The following is a 24,003-nucleotide window of genomic DNA, read 5'->3' as shown; positions in this document are numbered from 1 at the left end:
ATGCACCTTGATAGTTGTGCCAGAAAATCCATCAACAGATTAGACACAAGAGCATGCAAATATTCTATCAAATAAAATGTGAGAGCAATGTCACAGAGAGAACCTCGCAGCAGCGCTTTAAGCATTCCCTTTATGTGCATCATTTTATTAGCTGTGAACTCTTCATCAACTAACCATAACAGTTATTGGAAATGTATTTCAGACACACACAGTACTCATTCAAGAGCCAGAAGACAGCTTAACTTGTGACACTATGTGTTAATGGCAGGGTGCAGTAAGTCGCTTCGACTGCTGTAAAAAGTTCATTCTTAGGTTATAAAGAGCCTCGGAAATATGCAAGGGAAGCTGCCTCATTCTAAGTCGCGCCATAAAATTTGGCAACTGTAGTCAATATTTGTTTGCAATCTCTCTCAGTTGTGTCATTTTTATGATAACAAATGACTGAGCTGCTGAGCTGCACCCTGCTGCTCTCGAGTAACCTCTGTGTGTCCAAGTTGTTCACTCACCCACAATGAGTCTCTCTGTGTCAGGGAGCTGCTTGAAGAGTTTCCTGAAGTCCTCATTTCGCTGCTTGTACGTCGGGCTCAGCACCTGCAGTGACAGGCAGAGTCAGAAACACCATCACGCACACTCACTCCTATGCTCCCAAAAGCTGCTCACTCTTCATGCTCTGTCGCTCGCTCAAGTCATCAGCGTTGTCTCTGTCGAGCACTGCAAGTCATTTGTTTCCATGAGTCTGTGGGTCGACCGTGTTAAAACCACCCACAGGTTTGATCGGACTGTTTGGTTAACTGGTTGTTAGCTTTTTATTCTGTGGGTGATTTTGACAGGCGCTTGGAAATGGATGTCTGGTGAATGGCAAGCAGGGGAATGTGGACAGAGTAATTTTTTTAAAGGCTGCTTCCTCAATGACAATCAAAGCGCAAACCAAAGACATCAGCCTGCGGTAGATCATTCACTACACATGCTGATGTGAGGTATGTGTAACAGACCAAATGTGTTTTTGGAGACAGTGAAACCTGACAGTGGTACCCTCAGGCGTAAACAAAACCATACATCGTTGGTTGATTCATGTTTTCGTTCTGACCTGGGTGGGAGATCCTCTATTCAACACCAATCACACTTTTCTTCACTTCTTCTGCACATTTGATTGTTAACAGTGAGCCAGGGATGTATAACATCTCTGTGTGCCAAAGTGAGAGCTCTCGCTGTCTGTGCCAGATGCTTTCCTTCAACAGGAATGCTCCAGGAAACAATAGCTGCCAATATAGTAACAAGAGGTAGCCCGAGACCAAAAGGAAAACACAATGACTTAGGTCAGGGCTGGTGGTAAAAGATGACTAGTTTACATACAAACAAATACCAAAAAACATGAAATGTGTCTACCTTGTAAAACAAAGACAAAAAGTTTCCGATAGAACTCAGCTTTACAAAAAGTTTGGTGGTGAGTAAAAAAATACTAAAAACACAAGTTGTTGAATTTATTTTTAAAAAAAAGCTTCATGTGCGACTGGACACAACCAGAAACATCAAGTCACTCTCACAGTAACCAGAAAAACAGTCAGGTCCCTATGGGCTCTGGGAGAATTCAAACTGCTATGACTCACTCATACCAGTCGTATTTTTTTTTTCGCCTTTGAGGAATTACCACAGCAGCTTTCAACAAGCCTATCTGCTGACCACTCCGTTATAGATTACTTTCCCCAAAAAGAGGCTGAACAATCACTCTAAACAACAAAACCATTACGTTTACTTCTCTCCTCATGGTTTTAAAGTGGAGGTGAACTTACTGCAGGAATCTCCTCAGTGTCCCACTCGGGGTCTTGAAGGTCCGAAGCAGCCCAGCCCCACTCCCAACCCCATTCCGCTCTTGCTGGACCCTGCAGAAGCCACCCTGCCAAAGCTTCATCCAGCTCCAACACGGTCTCCCAGTCGGACATTGTGAAATCGTCGTATCCATCCATAATCACCACACCAGATCCTTTTTAATGTCTGGACAGAGGCACAATTTCCACAACCAGCCCCCCTAATGGGCTTCTCTGTCGCTGGAGGCCTAGCCAGTTGATTTTGAAGATAAGAGTGGACACCAATTTGTGAATCTAGTGGTTTTCAGAGCTGCTATACCCGCCCCCCCTGTTTACAATGCTGCTCCCAGTTCAGCTTTAAGCGGTGGATGTCGCTCCCTCCAGCCCCATGATCCTCGTCTCGCTCTGTCGTTCTCTCTCTCTTCCTTTCACACACAGGGAGAGGAGTTACGGCCGTTGCCCTATAGTAACCCCGTCCAACAAGTCCTTTATTATCATGCCAGTAGCTTTTTCCTTTTTTTCTGCTTACTCCTCCTAGTAAGCATGTGAGCCTTGTGTGTGTGTGTGTGTGTGTGTGTGGTGCTGTCGAGGTCTGAGTGCTTTGTAATTAACCAGTTTATGACTAGCAAAGAATGAGGCAAGTTTACTTTGTGGAGAGCAGGACTAATGCAAACAAAGATAACACTGGGATGAAAGAAGGCCTTGTAAGAGGGATGAAAACAGGACCAAGTAAAAGAGGGTAATTCCTGTTTTTCCGTCTGTTGAGTCTGTCTTGCTGTCCGACTATGTGATTGAGTTACAGAGAACAGATGTGAGCATAACCTCTAGTTACCTCTGGCTGCAAAACAACACCATCAATCCTTGACAGGGTTTGCAACGGGTTATACCCAAGAGCTGAGGTTGCAAGGTTAAGTGGCTGGACAAAAATATTGTAAATATTTCTCTGTTGGTTTGTTGCAGGTTGTTGTTTGAACGTATGAGCAGCTGCTGGAGTCCAGAGTAAAGGTGCAAAAAAGTGGCGAAGTGAAGGTATTGAAGGTATGAAGGCATTTCTTCCCCCTCCCAGCCTCGGTATTGGAGCCATTCATGTCCTCCTGACACTTGATCGCCGGCTGTTTCTCTTGGTAGGCCACAACGATGCAGAGCTTGCAGCTCCCAGTATAGAAGTGCTTTAAAAAACAATCCGTGTGCATGCCCTCCCACTATCCTTAGCTAAAGATATTCCAAGAGTCAAGACGTTGGGCATAGTGATGGAGGTCCCGGTGACAGTGAAAAAACAAACAAACGGCAAAAATAGAACCAGCTTGCATTTCCCTGACTCGTGTGGACAATGTCAATGTGTTGTTGAGAGAGAGTTGTCTCTCTGCTATTTCCCAATCACAGACATTGTGGAGACAATATGAAGCAGGACAAATAGATGAGGATTCAAAAATACTCTTCAGCAGCATGGGTCTTTGGGAAACATCACAGGTTATTCACTCGCCAACTGTTGAGAAGGCTGTCGCACCACGTGGATTGCATTTCAGTACAAGAGGTTTTTTTTTTTTTTTCCTTAATTCCCCCAGAACTAATCAGTCCTTGCAGTAACTTGTTAGGTCTGCATTTATTTTCTGCTTGATTTCCTCCATAAACCAAGTAAAGAAAGAGGCCATTGTAACTGATGCAGTGTGCAGTGCTCAGGTGAAAGTCGATTATTTGGGATGAGGTAGGGCTGCTGTCACACTGTGTGTATGGATCTGGTTAAAGATTAACCCACTGGACAAACAGCCGGGGATGGGAGAGACTGGTACTGCAAACCAGGGTGTGGTTTATGACTTTGGGGGGGTAAGGGCTAGAGGTGTGTGTGTATGCGTGTCTATTCTGTTTGCAACAATCCCATCCTTTATGTTACTGTGTGCAGCGATCTCAGCAAAGCAAATGCAGTGTTTGTTTGTGTTTTTCCTCTTGTTGCCAACTTCCCTTAGCTTGTGGTTTTGGTTGCGAAGGAAGCATTGACACAAACTTTTGTTGATGCAAAAGCTGTGACAAATGATCGCCCCTGTGCACATCTCTCAACAGGCTCAGAACTCACATCAGGACGGGTGGGTTTTTAATCACTGCTGGTTCAGTGCCATGGGAGGTCATCACTGCCAGTCAGAGGTGCACTCACACACACTCACAAAGAATTGTGATCAATTTCACGTATTGCTCGTTGTTGTGGATTGAACTTCAGTATCTAATTTGTGACGAGGAAAACTCTGTCACATGTTGCAAAACACAGGCCTAATGAAAAGATTCACATTTTCAAAATGGTGCATTCACCATCATGACTGCTGTATAACTTTTGGTTTTACTCAGTTTCACACTTCTGGTAAAACACTGCTAATTTAAGTCAGTGTGAGACATTCAGGTACTTTTAAAAAATGCTGATGAAGGCCTTGCCCTGAAACACGTCGCTGCTGGACTCCTCAGATAAAACTGAAGGAGATTTAGCCTCTATACATTTAAAAGAATGTTAACTGGCTTCTTTAAACATTTTTTAGCTGTTTTGCATTTTTTTCTCACTTGTTTGGAAGGAGAAGGCTTGTATACTTCTTCATTTGTTATTATTGTCAACACATACTCAGATGTAGTCTTACTTACCTACTCTGTCTTCAAAACCAATTCAATGCTGAACATAATTCTATAAATCAGTCTATCAAGCCTCGAACAGCAGAATTGAATTGGAAAAAAATGGAAACTGTCCACTGGAGGCTGGCTGCAAATGACCTGGAAGTACCATACACACATTCAAAGAAATTAAAATATGTTCACAGCCTGGTACAAAAACTGATTTCGTTCTGAATAGTTCATGTCTTTATCAGCACACACTGCATGGGACAGTTTTTTTTTCTTTTTTTGAGATTGGAGTTCTGCATAATTAGGAGTGTGAAAGATCTTGCTGCTGACACGCTTGATGTGCTGCAGCTGTTAGTCAGGAGGCTTAAGGCCCGCCTCAGCTGCACCTCTTTGCCTGTAACTAGGTCACCAAAAGTTTTGTTGAGATAGCTTTTTAAATGTGGAGATCACCATGGATGGGTTTTAAAAACTGAGTATTAGAAACCAATGGGTGTCTAAGACATGGTTGTAGTCTCAATGACATCAGTCAATGAGTATTGTTTCCTCTGAGGGTCCTGGTATCTTTTATTGTTTTTATTTGTTTTATTTGACGAGTTCATGCATTCGGTGGCAGCCGTTTTGTGCAAACATGACATCTGTTAGAGATTCACACCAGTTAGACATTTGAAGTTTATGTGTGATGCTCAAATCTAGATGGAGTGTCAGTAGCAGAAACATGAGTGGCTAACTACAGTACAGCTGAATGCATTAGCTTGTTTTAAGAAGGTTCTTTATTTGATTTCAACATGAGATACGAGAAACTCTTACAGAGTCTCTATAATGATTCGGACGTACTCACATAAAGGCTGCAGGGAAGCATGCTACCAGCTAAAGCAGCATGCTCTGTTATTCCAACATTGTCTAAAGGCAAGACTTTTCCAGCAGAACCTCGTGAGGGTTTGTTGATTTGTTTAGTAGAGTGAGAAACTCAGCTTGTTACCACCTGCTGTGAGCCAAAGTTAGAGGTTGAAGCCGTAACCTTCTTTTGTCCCATCTAAGGAGCTTACACAGTTGGACCCTGACTGTATCATTGTGATCTCATAAAATGAAAAAGAAAAGCAAATTTTGTATTTTAATTTAAAAAAGTAAGGCTTAAGTTATATAGTAAATACTCGACATTATGTATCAAGATTACTACCTCTAAAGTTTAGCTTCATCATTAGGTGGTAACAGCATGGGTTGAAGTCAATGGAATGAGAAACAGGCAGGAGGGATATTATCATTTCAGCAGTCTGAGAACCGAGAGAGAGAGAGAGAGAGAGAGAGAGAGAGAGAGAGAGAGAGAGAGAGAGAGAGAGAGAGAGAGAGAGAGAGAGAGAGAGAGAGAGAGAGAGAGAGAGAGAGAGAGAGAGAGAGAGAGAGAGAGAGAGAGAGAGAGAGATTTCCAGGGTTGCACAAGAATACAAGTCATGCTTACTCTCAGGATGTGTTGTCTTTCATGCTGGGGAGAGAAGGGGGAAGAGTATACACACAGGGAATAAAAAAATAAAATAAAATAAAACAACATAAAATGGGAAAAAGTCCAACAAACACACTTCAAGAGAAACTAGGGTTTGACACGGAGGCGGTGTAAAGTCCAACAGTCTCACGGGCTTAATGAACACCACCCTCTTCTTAGTGTTCTGAGTTTCAAAGACGCTTCAGGAAACAAGGAATTAAGTGGTTGTTCGACAACATGTAAAAGAATAATGGTTAGGTCAGTGATAGTGTTGGAGCACCATCTTGTGGCGTAACATAAAACTGCAACACTTAGTAAAGACTTCACAGAGCATGTCATTAAGAAGACACTTTGGTAAAATTATTTCCCCTGGTAATAAAAAAAAACCCCATGTGTCCGACTTAATCTCCCTATATCCTTGCCTCCTTGCATTACATGTCTACCTGTGGCTCTTTTAAACCCATGCTAATCCCTCCCCCGAGGACCAGTGACCCACACTAGTTAGTTAGCGCTCCAATAAACAGGATCAAGAACACAAATCTTTGATCTTGTACAGCAGCACCTGCCACTAAAAAATCAGCTCCAAGTGGATCCCAAGGAGTCAGCCACCTGACATGACCTCACATTAGCACACACACACACACACAAATACGCACATTAATTACACATAACGCTCAGACGTTAGATAAAAACAAGGTGGGACTTACGTTGTACCAGCTTTGGCTCTTCTGTGGAGAGAGAAAGAGAGAGAGGGTTTACTTCACTCTGAATGTTGTTCAGCCTGCAGCAGGTACAGCACGTGTGCGTCCACAGAAATAAAGACAGTGTCGCATTAAAGTCATAATATATTTGATCATGTTACAACAATGACATGAAATTGACACCATTTCTAAAACAAGTGCACTGATTTTTGTTTTCAAAACTAATTGATACTGAGCCTAACACTGCTGAGGGAAACGTAGTCCGCCCAGTTTGATCAGCTCATCACTCAAAATGCACACATTCTTTCTAGAGTGACTCAAATATTGAAAAGATCTTCTATTCACTAAAATGTCAAATGGTTTCTGTGGCTTAACAGGAAATAACGTCACTTTTCATCTGCCTTTGACTGCTGTGGTAAATCGGTATATGTAATTGTTGTTGTTTTTTTTGTGTGTGTGTGTGTGTTTTCACACACACACACACACACACACACACACACACACACACACACACACACACACACACACACACACACACACACACACACACACACACACACACACACACACACACACACACACACACACACACACACACACACACACACACACACACACACTAACTTTGAAGATTGAATTCCTTAAACAAGATGTAATTAAAAATGTTTTTTTCAATATTCATGTTTGAAGCTGGAGATGCCATCACTCATCATTTCTCTGTGAACTATTAAACTCTGTTACAGCTTTATATCAGCAGAGGGCAGCAGAGATACATTTGAACCACTACTATGACAATACAACATGTTCCAGCCACATAAACACACTTTTCACCCTGACAGTCTGAGAGCAAACAGTCCCAGAGCAGAAACATGCAGGTGATCATTCAGAGGAAGAGAGGGATTTAGAGGGAGAAGAAGAAGTAGAGGGGGAAAGTGATATCCAGTGTCTGATTCCAGGAGTAAAAAGGTACCTCATTTGAAGCTGATAAGAAACAGAAAAAAGCCGACGACAAATTTATTTTATAGAAAAGTTTTAATCCACTTCGAATTCAAATTTTAGCGAATATGGAGAATGCCTTTTAAAGAATATTGAGGTCGAACCTGGCAGATCACTCACTTTACCAAAAGCCATCTCCCCTCATGCATTTGACCTGAGTGCTTTCAAAACACTTTCAATTGATCTTTTGTGCCTTGTGTGGCCTGTGTTTCCTCTGAAGCAGACATGGTTTGGTAGTTACTCGTGTGCATGGTTGTAAGTGGGCAATGAGCTGCAGAAGCAGGCCTGAGGCCTGGCTGTGACGAAAGCTAGACTAATGTGGACTAATCTGATTTGAAGGTGAAAGAGACATGAGGGGTATTACTTTGAGGTCACCGTCTGAATAAGGTGTGTGCCGTTGTGCGGCTGCACACGCTACTGGGTGTGCAAGAATAATGATAGAGAAAGAGAGAGACAGAAAAAGGGAGTAAGAGACTGCGAGAGAGAACTTTTCTCTAATCATGATTTACATGTAAAACTGATTGTGCTGAGGTGTTTTGGTAAAATGTTTTAATAAAACTTTCCCTCTGATAAAACTGTTAATGGAACTGGAGAGAGAGAGAGAGAGAGAGAGAGAGAGAGAGAGAGATTTCCAGGGTTGCACAAAGAAAGTGAGAGCGCTAGGAGACTATCCAATGCTGCTTTCAAACATGCACAAAGCACCCTGAAGTGTTCCGAGTGAGCTGCATGTATGAACGCAAACTGACAAATTTTCTGTTCGTATCATGAAATTTTGCAGCCCAAAGAAAATTTGCAGAGGGAAGGCGGGGTGAGTCGATGTCAGATTACAGGAGGAAATATACAGAATGTGAGTAGTGTTGAGCCTGAGACTCCTCAGTGTCTTACAGTTGTTCAGGTCAGTTTTGATAACTTCTTACTATTACATGATTTGGTGTTAATGTCACCATGTATAGGGCTGGATTACAAAATTATTTTGCAGCCTAAAAAGTGGACATTTGTTGTGACATGAAAAGTGTTTTTTTTTATTTAATTTAATTTATTCATTTTTTGGGTGGGTGGGGGTGGAATCCGCCTAAAGTGTAAATCAATTATGTCTGCGAACAATAATACATTTAACTAAGCATCAAATATAATACTGAGGTTAATTTAATCCGGAGACCTGCTGGTAATGTCTAATAGAGCGAGGTAAGTGGAGGGCTCTTAATCCCACCGACCTGAAATGATTCTGCAAAAAATGATGATGGTGATTAAATATGTAGATTAAAAAACAGGTGGTTATATTGAGATAACAACAAGCTTTTGTGCTGAATCCCAAAAAAGAAATGTTTTATTTCTATTTTACATAATCTACAAATCAATGTCCTACATTTATTAATTAAGGGGATGAAAAGCATAGGAAAGGACACAAGGGACAGAAACTACTGGGGGGGTGGGGGGGTCCTACAGTCGTACATTGACAGAGGAAATGGGGGGCCAGGGGATTTGTTTCTAACGGCCAGTGGGGGATTGTCAATGAGTCAAATGAAAACAAGAAGAAATGCTTACTTTAATCAGGTTTAGTCTGTCATACTGAAAGAAAATTAAAGAGAAAGCAAAATGTTAACCAAAGCAGTGAGCAACGTGATCACAGAGAGAAAATGAGAGGAAAAAGAAGATGAGGTCCAATGAGGCTGTGGCTCACATGAAACCTAGAGAAGAAACCTTCCAGCAGAATGTGAGTGTCAGAGGTCTGTATGTGTTACTGTGCTGACTCCCATCCTATAGTAGCTCATATGCTACATGAGAAGCCGGATGGATTGTTGTTCATACGGCTCTTTCTGCAGAGGCCTGGAATCTCTTTTTTTTGTTGTTGCAGAAGGCACTCTTTTATTTGGATTGCATTAGGGCAAGGGTGATCAAGCTCACGTTGCGGAGACGACCTCACGCCATGTCTGGGGGTCATGTGACCATTGCTGACAGCAGAGGCTCACGTGGGGGGATTGTAACAGGGTGGGAGGAGGGGGGGATGGCTTTGACTGTGGCACAGAAATTAATAGTGATGTAATCAATTGGTGTGTGTGTGTGTTGTTTGTGTGTGCCTTTGTGTGTGAAACGGAGTGTATACTGCAGAGTGGCAAATAGATCCCCACGAGGCTACCATCAACAACTTTCCCTTTACTTTCTCCCCGTGTGACTGTCTCATCTCTCCTGGTGTCTTTCACATTTTGTAAAAAATAAAACCCTAAACAGTTACTCTATTCTCTGCCATAAATAAAATGAGAGAAAAAAAAGAAAAGAAAAGAAAATCATGAAATGAGGACTGAGGTGGATGATGAAGCGACAAAATGAGCGATGCACTAAAACGTGACACGAGCCTGCAGTGTTTTACAGCAGGGGGAGGGGCATTTTGGGCTTATAGTGCGAGAAAAAAAAAAGAGCGCGAGGGATCCTTTCATCTGGCAAAAAGTGAGGCTGAACAAATAATGATCAAGTCCTACAGCTCTGGACTGAGATGCTGGCAGGAGTTTGAAGAGTTTATCCATTTGCTGCCAGGCAATCTCTCAGCATGACAGATATAAAGCCCTCATAACAGAAATGTAACAACAGGATAAGTATTTGAGAGAGGGATGGGACATGGACCAAAGTGGAGAAAAACTGTTTTTTTTTTTTTTCAGTTGAGACGGTTTATTGCAGTTTTTTTTTTAAAATCTATCCTACTACGCTCCATTTCACCTGTTTATCTTGCATAACCATTGTCATTTCTCTTTTTATTGCAATATAAAGAAAAGAAAAGCAGTTGTTGACTTGGATTGTATTTACATACAGTAGCCTCAAACTATAATAAAAAAAACAATCAGGAATGTGCTACATTGCATATCACCAGGAGAGAAAGGAAGGAAGAGGAAAAGGAGAAGAGAGGAGAGAAAAGGAAGACAGGAAGTGAGTGTGGCTGGGTGGGGCTCTGATTTAAGAAATGTCCATCTGCCATGGTTGTGGGTGCAGATGGGCCTTGTGACAGTTGCAGTGTGCACAGGAACAAGCTGGGTTCAGGGTGAAACATTGCAAACAGGGTTGGGACATTTCCACAGAGTGGCTCACAAGACACGAGGTGGGGCAGAGGGAGGGTGGGCACAGAAATACTTGAAGAACAGAAAAAAGAGTAATGCTTACTTTGGATAGTCGCTTGTGAGACTAGCATGCAATCAGGAGAAGAACAAAGAAAAATCAGATCGAAAAATGAAAGAAAAAAAAATTAACCGCAAGAAGAAACAGCTGAAAGTACAAACAGAAGAGCGATACAGTCATTATCAGATGGCACACATTATCATATGGCATGTAGCAGCAGCAGCAGAGAGAAGGCGTGCACAATGTGTTGAGGAGACAAAAAATTTAAACAAAACAAAACAAAAAAAACAAGAGAGAATTGAACAACAAGTGGTTTGACACAGATGAGGACAGAATGAGAAGGGTTAATGAAGATGAAAGTGACATGGCTTTTCTCTAACATTTTGGAAGCTCAAAGGAGTGCTGAGCTTACAGAAACATTAGCGCCACATGCTCCTTTCTGTGATAACCCCCCTGAAAGATTCAGTCCATCACAGAGACCATAAGTGAAGGAGAGATGAAATGACGGAGAGGACAGCAATTACCACACCTGAACAAACTTTTAAAAGGGGCCATCTTTTTCTATCCATGTTCTGAAGAGCTTCTGATGTGAACATGACATCAGACTGCCCCACTTCCCGACTTCTCCTTTACTTGTTACAACTGATCAAATAAGTGTCCGTTTAGTGACGTGGGAACGCTTTGAAAACTCTGCTAAGGGGAGGTTACAAATACACTGAAAGAGTTTCTCCTGGCTGTCATCACTTGTACTCAGGTGCACTCTCATAACAAGAAATTATCCCTCTGACAACTGAACCTTCACTTGACATTCGACTACACTTTGGATTTTTCTGTTTCTCATTTTTATTTTTATTTTTTTTTTTTTTTAAGAATTTTGACTTTTTTCTCAGGATTCTGAAAAAAGTCAGAATTCTAAGATTACATTCAGAACCCCACCAATATGTTTAGTGGCCTTAATCCTCTTCCGTAGTCGATGGCTACACTGAGCTGAAAGAATATCCACTGATTCAATGTTCAATAAGGAATCTTGGAAAACAAAGACGTGAAACTAAAATGTTGGCAATACCAATTTGTCCACCATCGTCAGTACAATGTTGGCTTAAGACCTGTGCACATCGTGTTGTGGATGAAAAATTCATCTTCCAGCTATATCTATCCTGACTCTTGTGGAACCAGACTTTGCTCTGCAGATCTTATAGAATCTACCGAACTACTGATGAACTCATAGTAAGCTGACACATGAGTTTTCTTCATCCAACTTTTGAAAACTCTCTTCTCACCCTCGTTCGATGACCATTAAAGCCCCCAGATGGGACGCACTAACCTGACATCAACTACAAAGAATGAATTTGCTAAAAAGACTAATCTTGTCAATTGTAGCATCACGAAAAGGAAGGAGAATAACAGACTAAGGGAGTATATGGGATGTTCAAATAAAAGGCTGGAATGGAGAGGAAGGTGCATTCTCTCCTGAAGCCGGGAGAGTGATAGCTGCAGCCTGCTCGTAACAGTTCTGTGCGTGGAGGTCAATAACCAATCATAAAGGCTGCGCAACTAGAATGGGAAGAAGGGGAATACATGGGCCAGCTCTGACGTGTTTAGGCAGTCACAGTTTATGTATGGCTGCACATTCAACATAGAAGTAACCTCCACTACAGTGTCATAAAGTCACGTATGATCAATGCAAATTTACCATGAAGCACGACTCAACAGATATAACTTCACTGTTGCCTGTCTGATTAATGTCTTCTAGATGTAATGTGCAGTTCTACTGGCCATAGTGAGCATGCTATTATGAATATTAACAAATGTCCCGCCATATACTAACTCAGTATACAATTACTTAAGCTTTTCCCTGACCAGTCTAACCCCTTAATCAGTGTGTATGAGGTTGACATCTGTGTCTCTGTGTCTCTCCCCCCCCCCCCCCTCCAGTGAAGCAACAGCAATTCTGTGAAAATGTTAGAACAGCTTTGAGAAGCACAAATTGCTACGTGATTGTTTTCTAACAGGAATCGCTCCTTACGGCACCAACTCTTTTCAGTGGGGAGGACGCACGGCCGAGCACTCTCAATACAACTCAAAGTGGTTTAAGTGCTGAGAGAGCTTACATGAATACATTTTCTTAAGTCTCAAAGTGTCATCGCACCACACTTTTAATTACAAGATTTACTGTCTTATCAATCAAAACAGGTACTTGAGAAATATGCCAAGCAGGTCCACAAAGGAGCATCTGCCGGTCACTCACCTTCGAGTTCTTTCCCCCGCTTCTTGCTGACTGCAGGGAGTATGTTCTCTGGACAACCTGCTCGGGCGTCGAGGGGGATTTGTCAGAGGAGTGGTCTGAACCCTTCTCGACCATATTCTCACCCTCCTGGCTCTGTGGTGTGGGAGAGCGCGAGCGTTTGCGCAGGACTGGTGAGCAGGCGGGCGTGCTCTTGTTTGAGTTACTGGCAGTGCTAAAAAGAAAAGAAAAAGACAGATGAGCATGTTGTCCACTTATAATCACTTCTACAGACCAACTTAGAAACACTTCCTTTAGTATATGAATGTAAACACAATGTAGGTCGGATTCACAGATTAGAGTGACAGCAGCACACCACAAGCACCATCCCCTCATGCTTACATCATCTGGCTCTTAATGGGCTTGAAGCGCCATGTGCTAACCTGGCTAATAAGAGATAAGCTAATATGAGAAAACCAGGCAGGAAAACAACAACAAACCCAGCTGCACTGAGGAAAACAAATAAAGTAGGACACCATCACACACCACCTGGTTCGATATTCTGCAAGATATGTCTTTATAAGAACGGAAAATAAAACTGTTTTCCTGAAATTATAAAAATAAAAAATGTCCCCATGGCAGGAGAAAAGTTCCTCTGAAAGATTTAACAAGGCTTAACTGAACAGAGATACATGATAGGGGGATACACATGGAAGTAAGATTTCATTAGCTCAAGCAGAGGGACACGTTGACGTTAACGTGAGGATTTGCTGCTTCACTAACATCTTTCAAACTAAGTGAAAGAACTGTTGTTGTAAGACGGGTAGTCCCCGACCTTCCATCATACACAAAGTTCCTATTAGGTAGCTTCAGTAATCCAGCACACACACACACACACACACACACACACACACACACACACACACACACACACACACACACACACACACACACACACACACACACACACACACACACACACACACACACACACACACACACACACACACACACACACACACACACACACACACACACACACACACACACACACACACACACACACACACACACACACACACACCTCACAATGTCACATACTAACAAAAGGCTTGGTAAGTGATCTGTGTGGCTGTGCGCCCAACAGGCACAGTTACTTGACATGACGTTATGCAAGCCATTACGTCACTGCCAGCCAATGGATCCCGTTTGTGCCCATGAATTACTGATATCCTGTTACATTTTGGACTTGCATTGCGGTGTAGAGGACTGAATCATAGAGTGCCCTGTTGACAGCTTCCGTCTGACTGGCAGAGCTTTAGTGGCTGATCCAATATAAAAGAAGGGACGACTGAGTCTTTGCATCTATTTAATGTATGGGGATAAATAATCTAATCTGGTGTATAAAGGTACCTCTGACCTCAATTCACAAAGTTTTTTTTTCCAAGAGTGTCCTGGCCAAGAGAGGCAGCAGAATTAACAAAGTATACAACAAACGACCATCAGCCATACTTACAAAAATAATATAGGACACATATTGAAAGACATCAGCAATTACCAGTATGTGTCAAGATCGACTACAATCATATCAGGGACAACAATTACAGCCAGATGTGTCTGCCCCCAATTTAACATCTGCTTAAAAGCACCAAATGAGAGCAGCTTGGTAAGTCAATTCAGACTTTTCAACAGACAGTAATAAAAGATCCTGAGACAGAAGATTACAAGTTTGTGTATTCTTAACGGATTTAGGTCAGAAGGTAGGGAGGAATACAACAGTGTTTAAGTCTACATATGGACATCCAACATGTGCATAAAGCCAACAGAGACGAGTGGGGGAGGAATTCAAAATTTGTGATGGACCTCAAAGCTCTGTGAATATCCAGAAGATTTAGCTTTGAGGAAGAGGGATGCATTCCCTCACTTTAGACAACAAAAGGATGGATTTGATTCTGAAATAAAAACCCAGGTTTAGTTTGAATCTCTTCACCAACTACTGAATGTGGGAAGTAAAAAGCTTCTCAATTAAATTACCAAGATATCTTTTGGGTTGAAAAAAACTCGATCCCTGAGAAGTAAAGATTGAAGGAATGTTCTGTGGCTTAGATTTAGCATTTGAAAACAAGACTAAATTGTTTTGAAATGTGTGTTTTAACATTTATAACACATTTGAAATTGTACAGAATTCATCAAACAGTTTTAAAAGCAAGTTGTAATTGTGCTTGGTTTCGGGTGCTAAGCAGTACATGAGAATGTTGTCTGCATAAGAAACATTGTGAACAGTGATATTGATATTAAAAAGTTATGTGTAGTTAAACCACAATGAAAATACATAAGATCTCCAAATATAGCATGAAAGGATAAAGTTTATTTAGGTGATTCTCAACCTGAAACAAGTACACCAGGGGAAAAAAAAAACAATGCAAAAAGGAAGACTTTAAAGAACCTTTGTTACAGATATCACGGCATGCTTGTGGTTCCAATGTGAGCAGATGTGTCTTTGTTATACCAATGTGATGCATGCAGGTGGGCTTAATCTCAAAGCTCCTGGTCATTATCGCTGATGTGGAAAAGGTCAAATATACATTTTTTTTAAGGCCTTCCATTGTCAGGGACTTCCATTGGTTTCCTTGAATTAAAATATTGACCTCATATTCCAGCAACAGATTTTGTACTCCAAAAGAAAAGACTTCTTTTTTTTCCTGTGGAGCCCTGATGTATCACCTACTAACCAAGTTTCCAAATCCCCGGAAGAATGTGGGTCTAAAAACAGCTAATAACCACTGGTAGATTGTTGGGTAAAGGTCATTACACATAAGAAGGTAATAAGCCTGAAAACCAATAAAAACCAATAACTCCTTATCTTGTAGACAATAGGGATTTTTTCCAAGAAGGGTATAACAAACAATGGGATAACCACTTCTCAGTAGCAGAGAATGAATTGTCACAAATCACACAAGGTGTTCCAGTTTTTCTGTTTTCACTATATGAGTGAATCAAGATGGATATCTGCTTTAAAATATGATGAGCATGACACAAGCTGTTCTCTCTTTGCCCCAATATCCTGCACATTTACCCTTAATAGACATTCAGCATCATGGGATTGACCAATTGGTGTTAACTCATTACTTAAGTAGGGCTCTGTCTGATAGGTTTTTTTAACAGACAATACATGATGCATGTACTGTACATAAAAATGTTAAACAACAAATACACAGACAATCATTTGGAATATGTTCATCATGCATGCATATGTCAAAATTATTATTACATTTAGATTTATTGTTGACCTCTAATTCAAATGGAGGATTGCAAGGGGAAAGTCATTACGTCTTCGACAACCTCACGTCTGTTCAGAGAGCATTTCAATGTTAACAGTGATTCATCTAATGTAACCTAAGGGTTAAATGATCATGCAACAACACAGTGAACTGTTCCCAAAGCACATTTAGTATCATCCCCTATCAATGCTTATTCCACTTCAAACAACATGAAAGCACAGAGGCAAAGATGAACACTATTCCAAAAAGACAAACACAGTTTAGTATCCTCTCACAAAGGCCAATGGTAAATTGAGTTGAACTTGAGTAGCTCTTTTAGACTACAGGTCACACATACATACTCACACCCGCTATGTAAAGTGACCATCAGAGGTAACTAATCCCACTGCTTCGTAATCTCTCGACAAGGTGTTGTGCTGCAGGAGCTGGGGATCGAACCCCCAACCCTTCGTTGAAAAACAACCGACTTTACTAACTGAGCCACAGCCTAGGCCCCCTTAGGTATTATGTAGGAACTATCAAAGTTTTTTGTTTTTATCATGCACAGTAGTGCAAACTTACACTCCATCGTGCAAGTCACAGGTGTCAACCTGGGTTTGTTTTTTGGTGTACTTTCGTCATAATCTGAGCCCCATTTGGTGTTAATCACTTGACATAAAGCTAATGTCTGGGACAAAAACAACAATATTAGATGAAAAATATCTGCTTTATGACAAGTTTTAAATTTTGCCTGAGGAGTGCAACGACTTATGTCCTAAAGCTATTGAGTAATAAAGCCAAAAGCCCCCCTAAAAAGTGACATAAAACCAAACATTAACTGGATTATCTCTGTGACTTTACTCCAACCCGCCATGCAGAAAGTGACAGGATTTTCAATCTCGCTCAGGAACCCCCACTTGTTGTTTTTAGCAAATGAGGAATTCACGGATCACCTCGATGCTCCAGATACAATGCCGTAAACAATGGGGACACAGATCCATCATCTGCAAATGGATGACTAAGCCCGACATCAGTCATTTACACAACGGCTGGCTCTTTGAACCAGCATGGTGGTGTGGATAGAGTGAACATGCAGCTGGTGCTCGCCTGAACACAAGCAGACAAAAGCTTCTATTACAGCTGCTTTGTTCGTAATAGCTTCATGAAACAAAACACAGAGTTCCACATAAAGCGAGAGGACCTGCATTCTCTCTGGCCTGCTATGCTTGGGGGATACATACAAAAAAAAACACAGAGTCCTTCAGCTGTAAAACAAAACAGGCACAGTTGTTGATGAAAGTGACGTAATATTGGTCCTTTTTCATGTTTTCTCTTTTGACTTGAAATACTTGCAAAAATGAAATATTTACAAAATTAGGCTCTAATGGAGATGGGAAAGTGAGCTTAACATACAATCACAGATGATTATTGGAGCAGCCATCATCTGAAATGTTGGCTGACAAACAGTTGAACAAATAATTAACAGCATCTTAACAGTCCACACAACTACAAAGCTCAATCAAGTGGCTGCTTAGAATGAATATAACCATAGCAACAGGGAACGGAGAGAGTGTTTTAAATATTCAGAGTGTGACTAAATATACTTCACCTGCTCTGCTGTTAGAGAAGCTGTCTGAGAGGAAAATACCGCAGGGACGGGATTGACAGACGGTGATAAATGCTGGCCCATGACGACTGTGTTTTTTTCACGTGCAATGATGTAATGCAAACAAATATCCATATCGATCACATTAGAAGATATCAATATTTCTGAATGTAGAGAAATCGTTCTTCAGTTTGTGCAATAGTTCTTTGCACAAACTTATTGCTTTATTTCATTTTTGCAGTGACGACTAGGGGCCCGGCTGATATGGTAAATAATAACAGCCGTTACTATTGGCTGTCCGATTAATAGTAGGCCACTAGTAATTAAACATTGTACTAATATTACTAATTCAATAAGAACGCCAACATCTTCTGTAATCTTTGTTTATTTAATTAATGTGAATTTGCTTTTTTTTTGCTAATGATGCTGCTATATTTCCTGTTTCCACTTTTTGAACTGCTTTAAGAACCACATTTCCCCCACCGGAGGATCAATAAAGTTTGTCCTTATCCTTAATCAGAGGTATTCAGAAAGTTTGAATATGAAACAAAATAAAAGGAGTATTTCAAGTTCAGCCCGGCAAACTACAAATTTACTGCTCCACAATGGTGTTTGCAGGCATTGAGTCACAGCATGTTTTGTGCAGCTTTCAATCTTAACATCTTTCTGGATTATTAAAGCACTACAAGGTCATATTTTGTTCAACGCAGCATGTTCATTAGCATACTGTTTGAGAGGCTTCAGTCCCAGAGGCTCAACCACGTAGCTCATCTGCACTACAGAGCTCTGCACAGACAGACGACTAACTTCAAGGTGTTGTTCCATCATGATCCCTGCATGTCAAGAGTTGCTCAAAGTAGGTCAAGTTCTTACTTACAGACAGAGGAGAAGAAAGAAAAAAAAAGGAGAAACAAGCATGGTGCTTGCACCACTTTGTTACAGTCTTTTCTTCAAATAAGCTCTAAAGCTCTAAATCCAACCGGCTCAAGCTGTCCAATCGTTCAGCTTCACAATAGAACAGAGTTCCGGGCCTTTCTGAGGACCTGGCTTGTTTTCACACTTTTGCTGACCCTGGAAAATACCCATCTGGCTCTAGCCCTTCAGCTTCGCTTGGTTTGAAAAGGCCATGAGGAAGGCCACGCTCACCAGCATCAACTGCGCATGCTCACACAGGAACGCGCACACAGAACACAGAGGCAGACATAAACATGGGCATGCGTGTAGACACAGCAAACATACGCCCATCTACATCAGGAAAACATCACCGATCACTTGGATTTAGCTGGAATGATTAACTTAGCAACATCACACACATAATCTACCAATCACCACAAACTAAATCACTTCCACAACAAATTGACATATTACAGACCCATCCTTCCCCACCCATCCACTCTCCCTGCACATGCACTCAGGCGCTAACACACACCTTCACACATGCATATAAGGGCCCGCCATACCCCTGCTGGTAGACACAGTCCCTCAACACCTCGCCGTAGCAACCCTCAAGGCAGCGACAACCCTCGTTGGCCACCGCCACACACTCAAACACCACCATGTCCTCGTAGTCAGCCCCAAGTAATGAGCTGTTCATCCATCGGATCATCCCAAGGACCGTGCACAGCACTTTTGATTTCTCTAAAAGAAGATGCCTTACGGATAAATGGAGAAAGAGTGAGAAAGAGAGAGACAGACAGAGAGGGGGGAGAAAAGATAGAAGACGCAACCAGGGAGATTTTCGTTAGCAGGCTTATGGCCACTGATCTTCCCCGGCCAGCACTGATCTCCTAATAACCAGCTTACATCGCCCTTAACACCACCTGCCAAAGAAGAGGCACTGGTGGTCCGAGGTGCAGCTGCCCTCCCCTTGGATTCTCGTTTTCAATAGTAAATGTTGATCAAGTCAAGCAGGGTAACTAACCATGATGCAGCCTCCATGTTGTTCTGCCTGAACGCAGGCATGTTGGCAGGCTGTATTCCCCGGCACTAACCTGGTCGTAGCCATGTAGAGAGCCGCTCCGCAGCGTTCAGCCCTTTTCAAACGGCTTCATTCACGCAGCGGGAGTCGTGGATGAAGCCCGAGAGGGAGGTGAGGGGGAGGAGGGGGAGGAGAGGGTTAAAGGAGAGAAGGGAGAGGGATGAGGGATAAAGGGGAGGAGGGTGGACGCGTTCATAAGCATGCCAGGAGGATGAAGGGAGAGGCAGAAATCGCAGTAGACGGAGATGAAAAAAGCTAATTTCCAGGCATATGGAGTAAAAACCACGGAGGCTGTAGATCTGCCTTAATGTTTCTTTTCCTATCGTTTACTCTCTCTCATCCTTTGTTTCATAGAGGATGATAAGCTCTGGTTCTTTTTGGCAACCTGCACTAGTCCATTCTCCCCTTTTTCTTCCACGATACTCCAGCGGTTTGATCATTTGCCTGATTACTGCATCCGCTAGTGTGCATGCAAGGCTCGTCTCTCACGATTTCAACCCCCTCATTCACAGAATTTCACGGCAGCAGACTCACAATAGCTGGTAAGAGAACGAGGGAGAACACGCAAGCTGATAGAGGAAAAAGACAGAGAGGGAGGGAGGGAGAGAGAGAGAGAGAGAGAGCGAGCAAGAGAGAAAGAGAGAGAGAGAGAGAGAAAGAGCGCGCGAGAGAGAGAGAGAGAGAGAAAGAGCGCGCGCGAGAGAAGAGAGAGAGAGAGAGAGAGAGAGAGAGAGAGAGAGAGAGAGAGAGAGAGAGAGAGAGAGAGAAGAGAGAGAGAGAGAGAGAGAGAGAGAGAGAGAGAGAGAGAGAGAGAGAGAGAGAGAGAGACAGCAAATGAGGAAAGAGATGGCTTTCACTTTGAATTCCACCTCGACTTGCTGCTGGTGCACTGAGCCCGCTGCTCTCAATTATTCATGTTTCATGAATGGAGGGGCTGACATCACCGGCATTCAGGTCACTTTACATTCAAAGCCCCGTCTAAATCACACAACAAGCTAGAACAGGCTCTGTGCTGAAACACAATGGATGGTTTTAAACACAGACACTAAACCATAAATGTGATCCATGTTCTTAGCAAACTACAATTGACTTAAAAGTTGCAATTTATTCAAAGTTGATAAACGAGGAAAAACTTAAATATTAACATTAACAATGTGATGAAGGGGACTAAAACGCTTATTTTATGCAGCATATGTCCCTTAAGTTTTTCTAAAGAATGAATAGCACGTTGCAAAAAGTTACTTTTATCTGAGGTTTCACAGTCTGCTTTTAAACTTTGGGGTATAGTAAATAAAGACAGCCAAGGGAAATGTGAAATATCATCAACTGTTTGGGCATCTGATTAGGATGCCTCCCTTCTGAGGTTTTCTGGGCACACCAAACTGAGAGGAGACCCCGGGGTAGACCAAGAGTTCGTTGCAGGGATTATATATCCTGTCTGGCCTGTAAATGTCTCTGCATCAGCCAGGAGCAGCTGGAAAACGTTGCTGGAGAGAGGGAAGTCTGCTTAAACTTACTGCGCTGTCAACGCAACCCAATGTTGCGTCAGTTAAGAGGAAGAATATGGAATAGATGGATGTTCGTCATCGCTATTTCATTTCAACAATAACAAACTACATCAAGTGCAACTCTGGTCTTGAGTCACCCATGTCTCATCCAAAGTGCTTTCTTCAGCTTTGTTTTCTAGCTGAAGGTATGATTACAGCACATGCTCCCTCAACAGTATAAATGTAAATGTCAACTTAAACATACAGTGTAAATTCAGCTGCCAGGGGCTCGCATTCAAAGCAATAACAAAAGGTGACGTTGAGGCTGGCGGGGAATCATGGGAGAGTCTGCTACTCCTCCCTTTGCTGATAAAAACAAACTTTGAGTTGACCGTGGTAAAGACGATGAAAGAATAATGAAAAGAATGTTTACTGACGATGTATCCAAGTAGAATCTACACAATGTTTTTTTTTTTTTATCACAGCAGCACAAACAGTACGTCAGCTTTATGCTGTAACTCACGCTTCCTTTTTCAGAGGTCTTTGATGTAACATTGGATATTCCACGGCAATGACAATCATGTCGTAGCTGTCATGGCTGTGATCACTAAAGAAACAGGGTGTTACAACTATAAAAATAATTATTATTTCTCTGGCTTTGATAACTGTTAGAAATATTTGAGGTAATATATGAACTCAATAACAAAATATACGTTTAGTCATTTTAGAATTAATTTAGATTGAAAACATAACTACTGAGGGCCAAGTCCCCTTCCATTTAACTGCTTCATTTTTCATAATTTGAAGATAGGAATGTTTTAAAGAAAATGCTCCTAGAATTAAGTGGCTGGAATACACTCATGGCAAAGGCCAACTGGGGGCCATGTTGCGAAAAAAGAAGCTATTTTGTTCGCGACCAAACCCTGTACTTTACCTTCATTACCTCGGGAACATGTCTGCTGTGTAAAAAGTATATATTGTAGTCAAAGTCTTGATTTTCCACTGTGGAAATGTAAGATTTAGTGTCCCCATTTCACTAACACCAGTACTGTATGTTACCATATTCTTCTTCTGTTTGACAGTCAATTTATTTAAAGTCAAAACTAGAAACAATAGCACAGGTTGTTTGAGACATTTTTAGTAATCGTTACACTAAGCTTAATTAAGCCTAATTCCAAACACACATACAAGGGAAACAGCTCTTGCATGAGAATACCATCCATACCCTGAAAAGTTTTATCTGCAGGACAGAACTGGGTGTCATTCATGTGTTATGCTGGATTACACAATGACTGTCACGTCACTCTGGCACCACTGCAGTTCTTGGTAGAGCCTGAACGAATTATCGGCCAGCTGATAATATAGGTCGACATTAGCATTTCAAGTGACAGGTATTGGCTACTTTTATCGCAGATATTACAAGATTCAATAATTTCATTTGAGTTCCATTGGATTACACTAGCGGTTTTTTTCTGTCTGTCACCAGCAGAGGGCTCTTTGTGGATTACAACAAGCATGGTCAGACACTCACATCAGATCTTTTATCGATATCGGACCTGAAAATCACATATTGGTCTGGCCCTAGTTCATATTATAAGGTAAAAGATACAGTGTTGTTTACATTATAAAATTAAACTATCGCTGACTAAAAAAAACAGCTGTACAGCAAATCTACTGCTTGTTCCATATTTAAGTCTTATCTACTTTAAATCAACACTGATCATTTATAGCAAGAAAGGTAATCTAAAGGTAATCCATTCCCACCACAGTCACAGTGATCTCAGACGGAGCCCTGAGCTGTGCTGTGCTGGAAAGACTTGACCCAGGGGCTGCAGCAGTGCTGGCCGCTCCTGTGGGAGCTCCGAGTGGAGCCGTGCAGTGGAACAAAAGGGAGTTGGTCCACTGAGCTGGGCCGCTGTGTGCCCAGATAAGCCTACCCAGCCCCACACCAACAACTGACCTACTTAGAGGACCTCTTCTCTCTTTGTTGTTGCACCCAAAGGACATGCAAATAGTCAAAGTGACCAAGCACCATAACTTATATGTAATCAGCCATTGGTCCAGTCTGATGACCCACAGACATGGCACACTTGAACAGCTTCATTTTCATTTTCCGTTCATTAATTCTGGTGAATCTTTCAGTAAACACAACACAAATGTGCTTCAACAAATTTCTCAATTTCTTGAGCTGAGGGCGAGCTGTTTACCAAGTTGTCATAGTAACATCAATGTGGCGACGCCTGGCTGGGTCGGAAATGTCTGTCAGCCAGACTGCGTCTCGGCCGTGCAGTTACCATAGCAGCCCGTCCAGCCATTCATGTGTACTGTCACTTGAAGTGTTCCCAACTCGAGGGAGAAAGAAAGAGCTGGAGGAGTGTGTGTGTGTGTGTGTGTGTGTGTGTGTGTGTGAGACACTGATGCATAAAGCATGAACACACACAATTAGTTATCTACAAAGCCCTGGAGTTTAAGTGCACCTCACTGTAAGCATGTTCAGGGTGAAAGAAGTTATCAACATTGTTATGTCAGCTGAAATCTCCATTGTGGTGAAAGAGAGGCAGAAGTTTAAAAAAAAGAGAGAGATAAGGACACATAATGACCTTTCTGAAAAGAAAAAAAACCCAAAAAACTATAGAACTCCATCCCCATGAGCTTAACTTTAACATTTAGTCCCTGGCTTAATTAAAATGCTTAATTATCCACAAAGTGTGGCAACTCAACATAGGTAGGCCTGGAACAATTTTTGGGTTCTCATTGGAGCTACGA

At 41.8% G+C, this 24,003-nt stretch overlaps 1 protein-coding gene across 15 annotated transcripts in view; it reads right to left on the bottom strand.

Moving 5' to 3' along the window:
* The window catches only part of gramd1bb (GRAM domain containing 1Bb), a 115,733-nt gene that overhangs the window by 12,746 nt on the left and 78,984 nt on the right, over positions 1 to 24,003 (bottom strand). For 7 of the 15 annotated variants that reach the window (XM_079354863.1, XM_079354876.1, XM_079354870.1 and 4 more), the window contains 5 exons: positions 12,931 to 13,141; positions 9,123 to 9,146; positions 6,588 to 6,608; positions 5,860 to 5,883; positions 507 to 591 (listed from right to left, as the gene is read on the bottom strand). In XM_079354863.1, coding sequence (XP_079210989.1) covers positions 507 to 591; positions 5,860 to 5,883; positions 6,588 to 6,608; positions 9,123 to 9,146; positions 12,931 to 13,141 — 365 coding nt within the window. Of the gene's footprint in view, positions 1 to 506; positions 592 to 5,859; positions 5,884 to 6,587; positions 6,609 to 9,122; positions 9,147 to 10,727; positions 10,749 to 12,930; positions 13,142 to 19,693; positions 20,389 to 24,003 lie in introns of those variants that run through there. The other 8 variants (XM_079354872.1, XM_079354867.1, XM_079354869.1 and 5 more) reach the window with 7 other exon arrangements.

Source organism: Symphodus melops (assembly GCF_947650265.1).
Source record: "Symphodus melops genome assembly, chromosome: 10".
In the NCBI taxonomy this organism is placed as follows: domain Eukaryota; kingdom Metazoa; phylum Chordata; class Actinopteri; order Labriformes; family Labridae; genus Symphodus; species Symphodus melops.
This window is presented reverse-complemented; position numbering and strand designations above follow the sequence as displayed.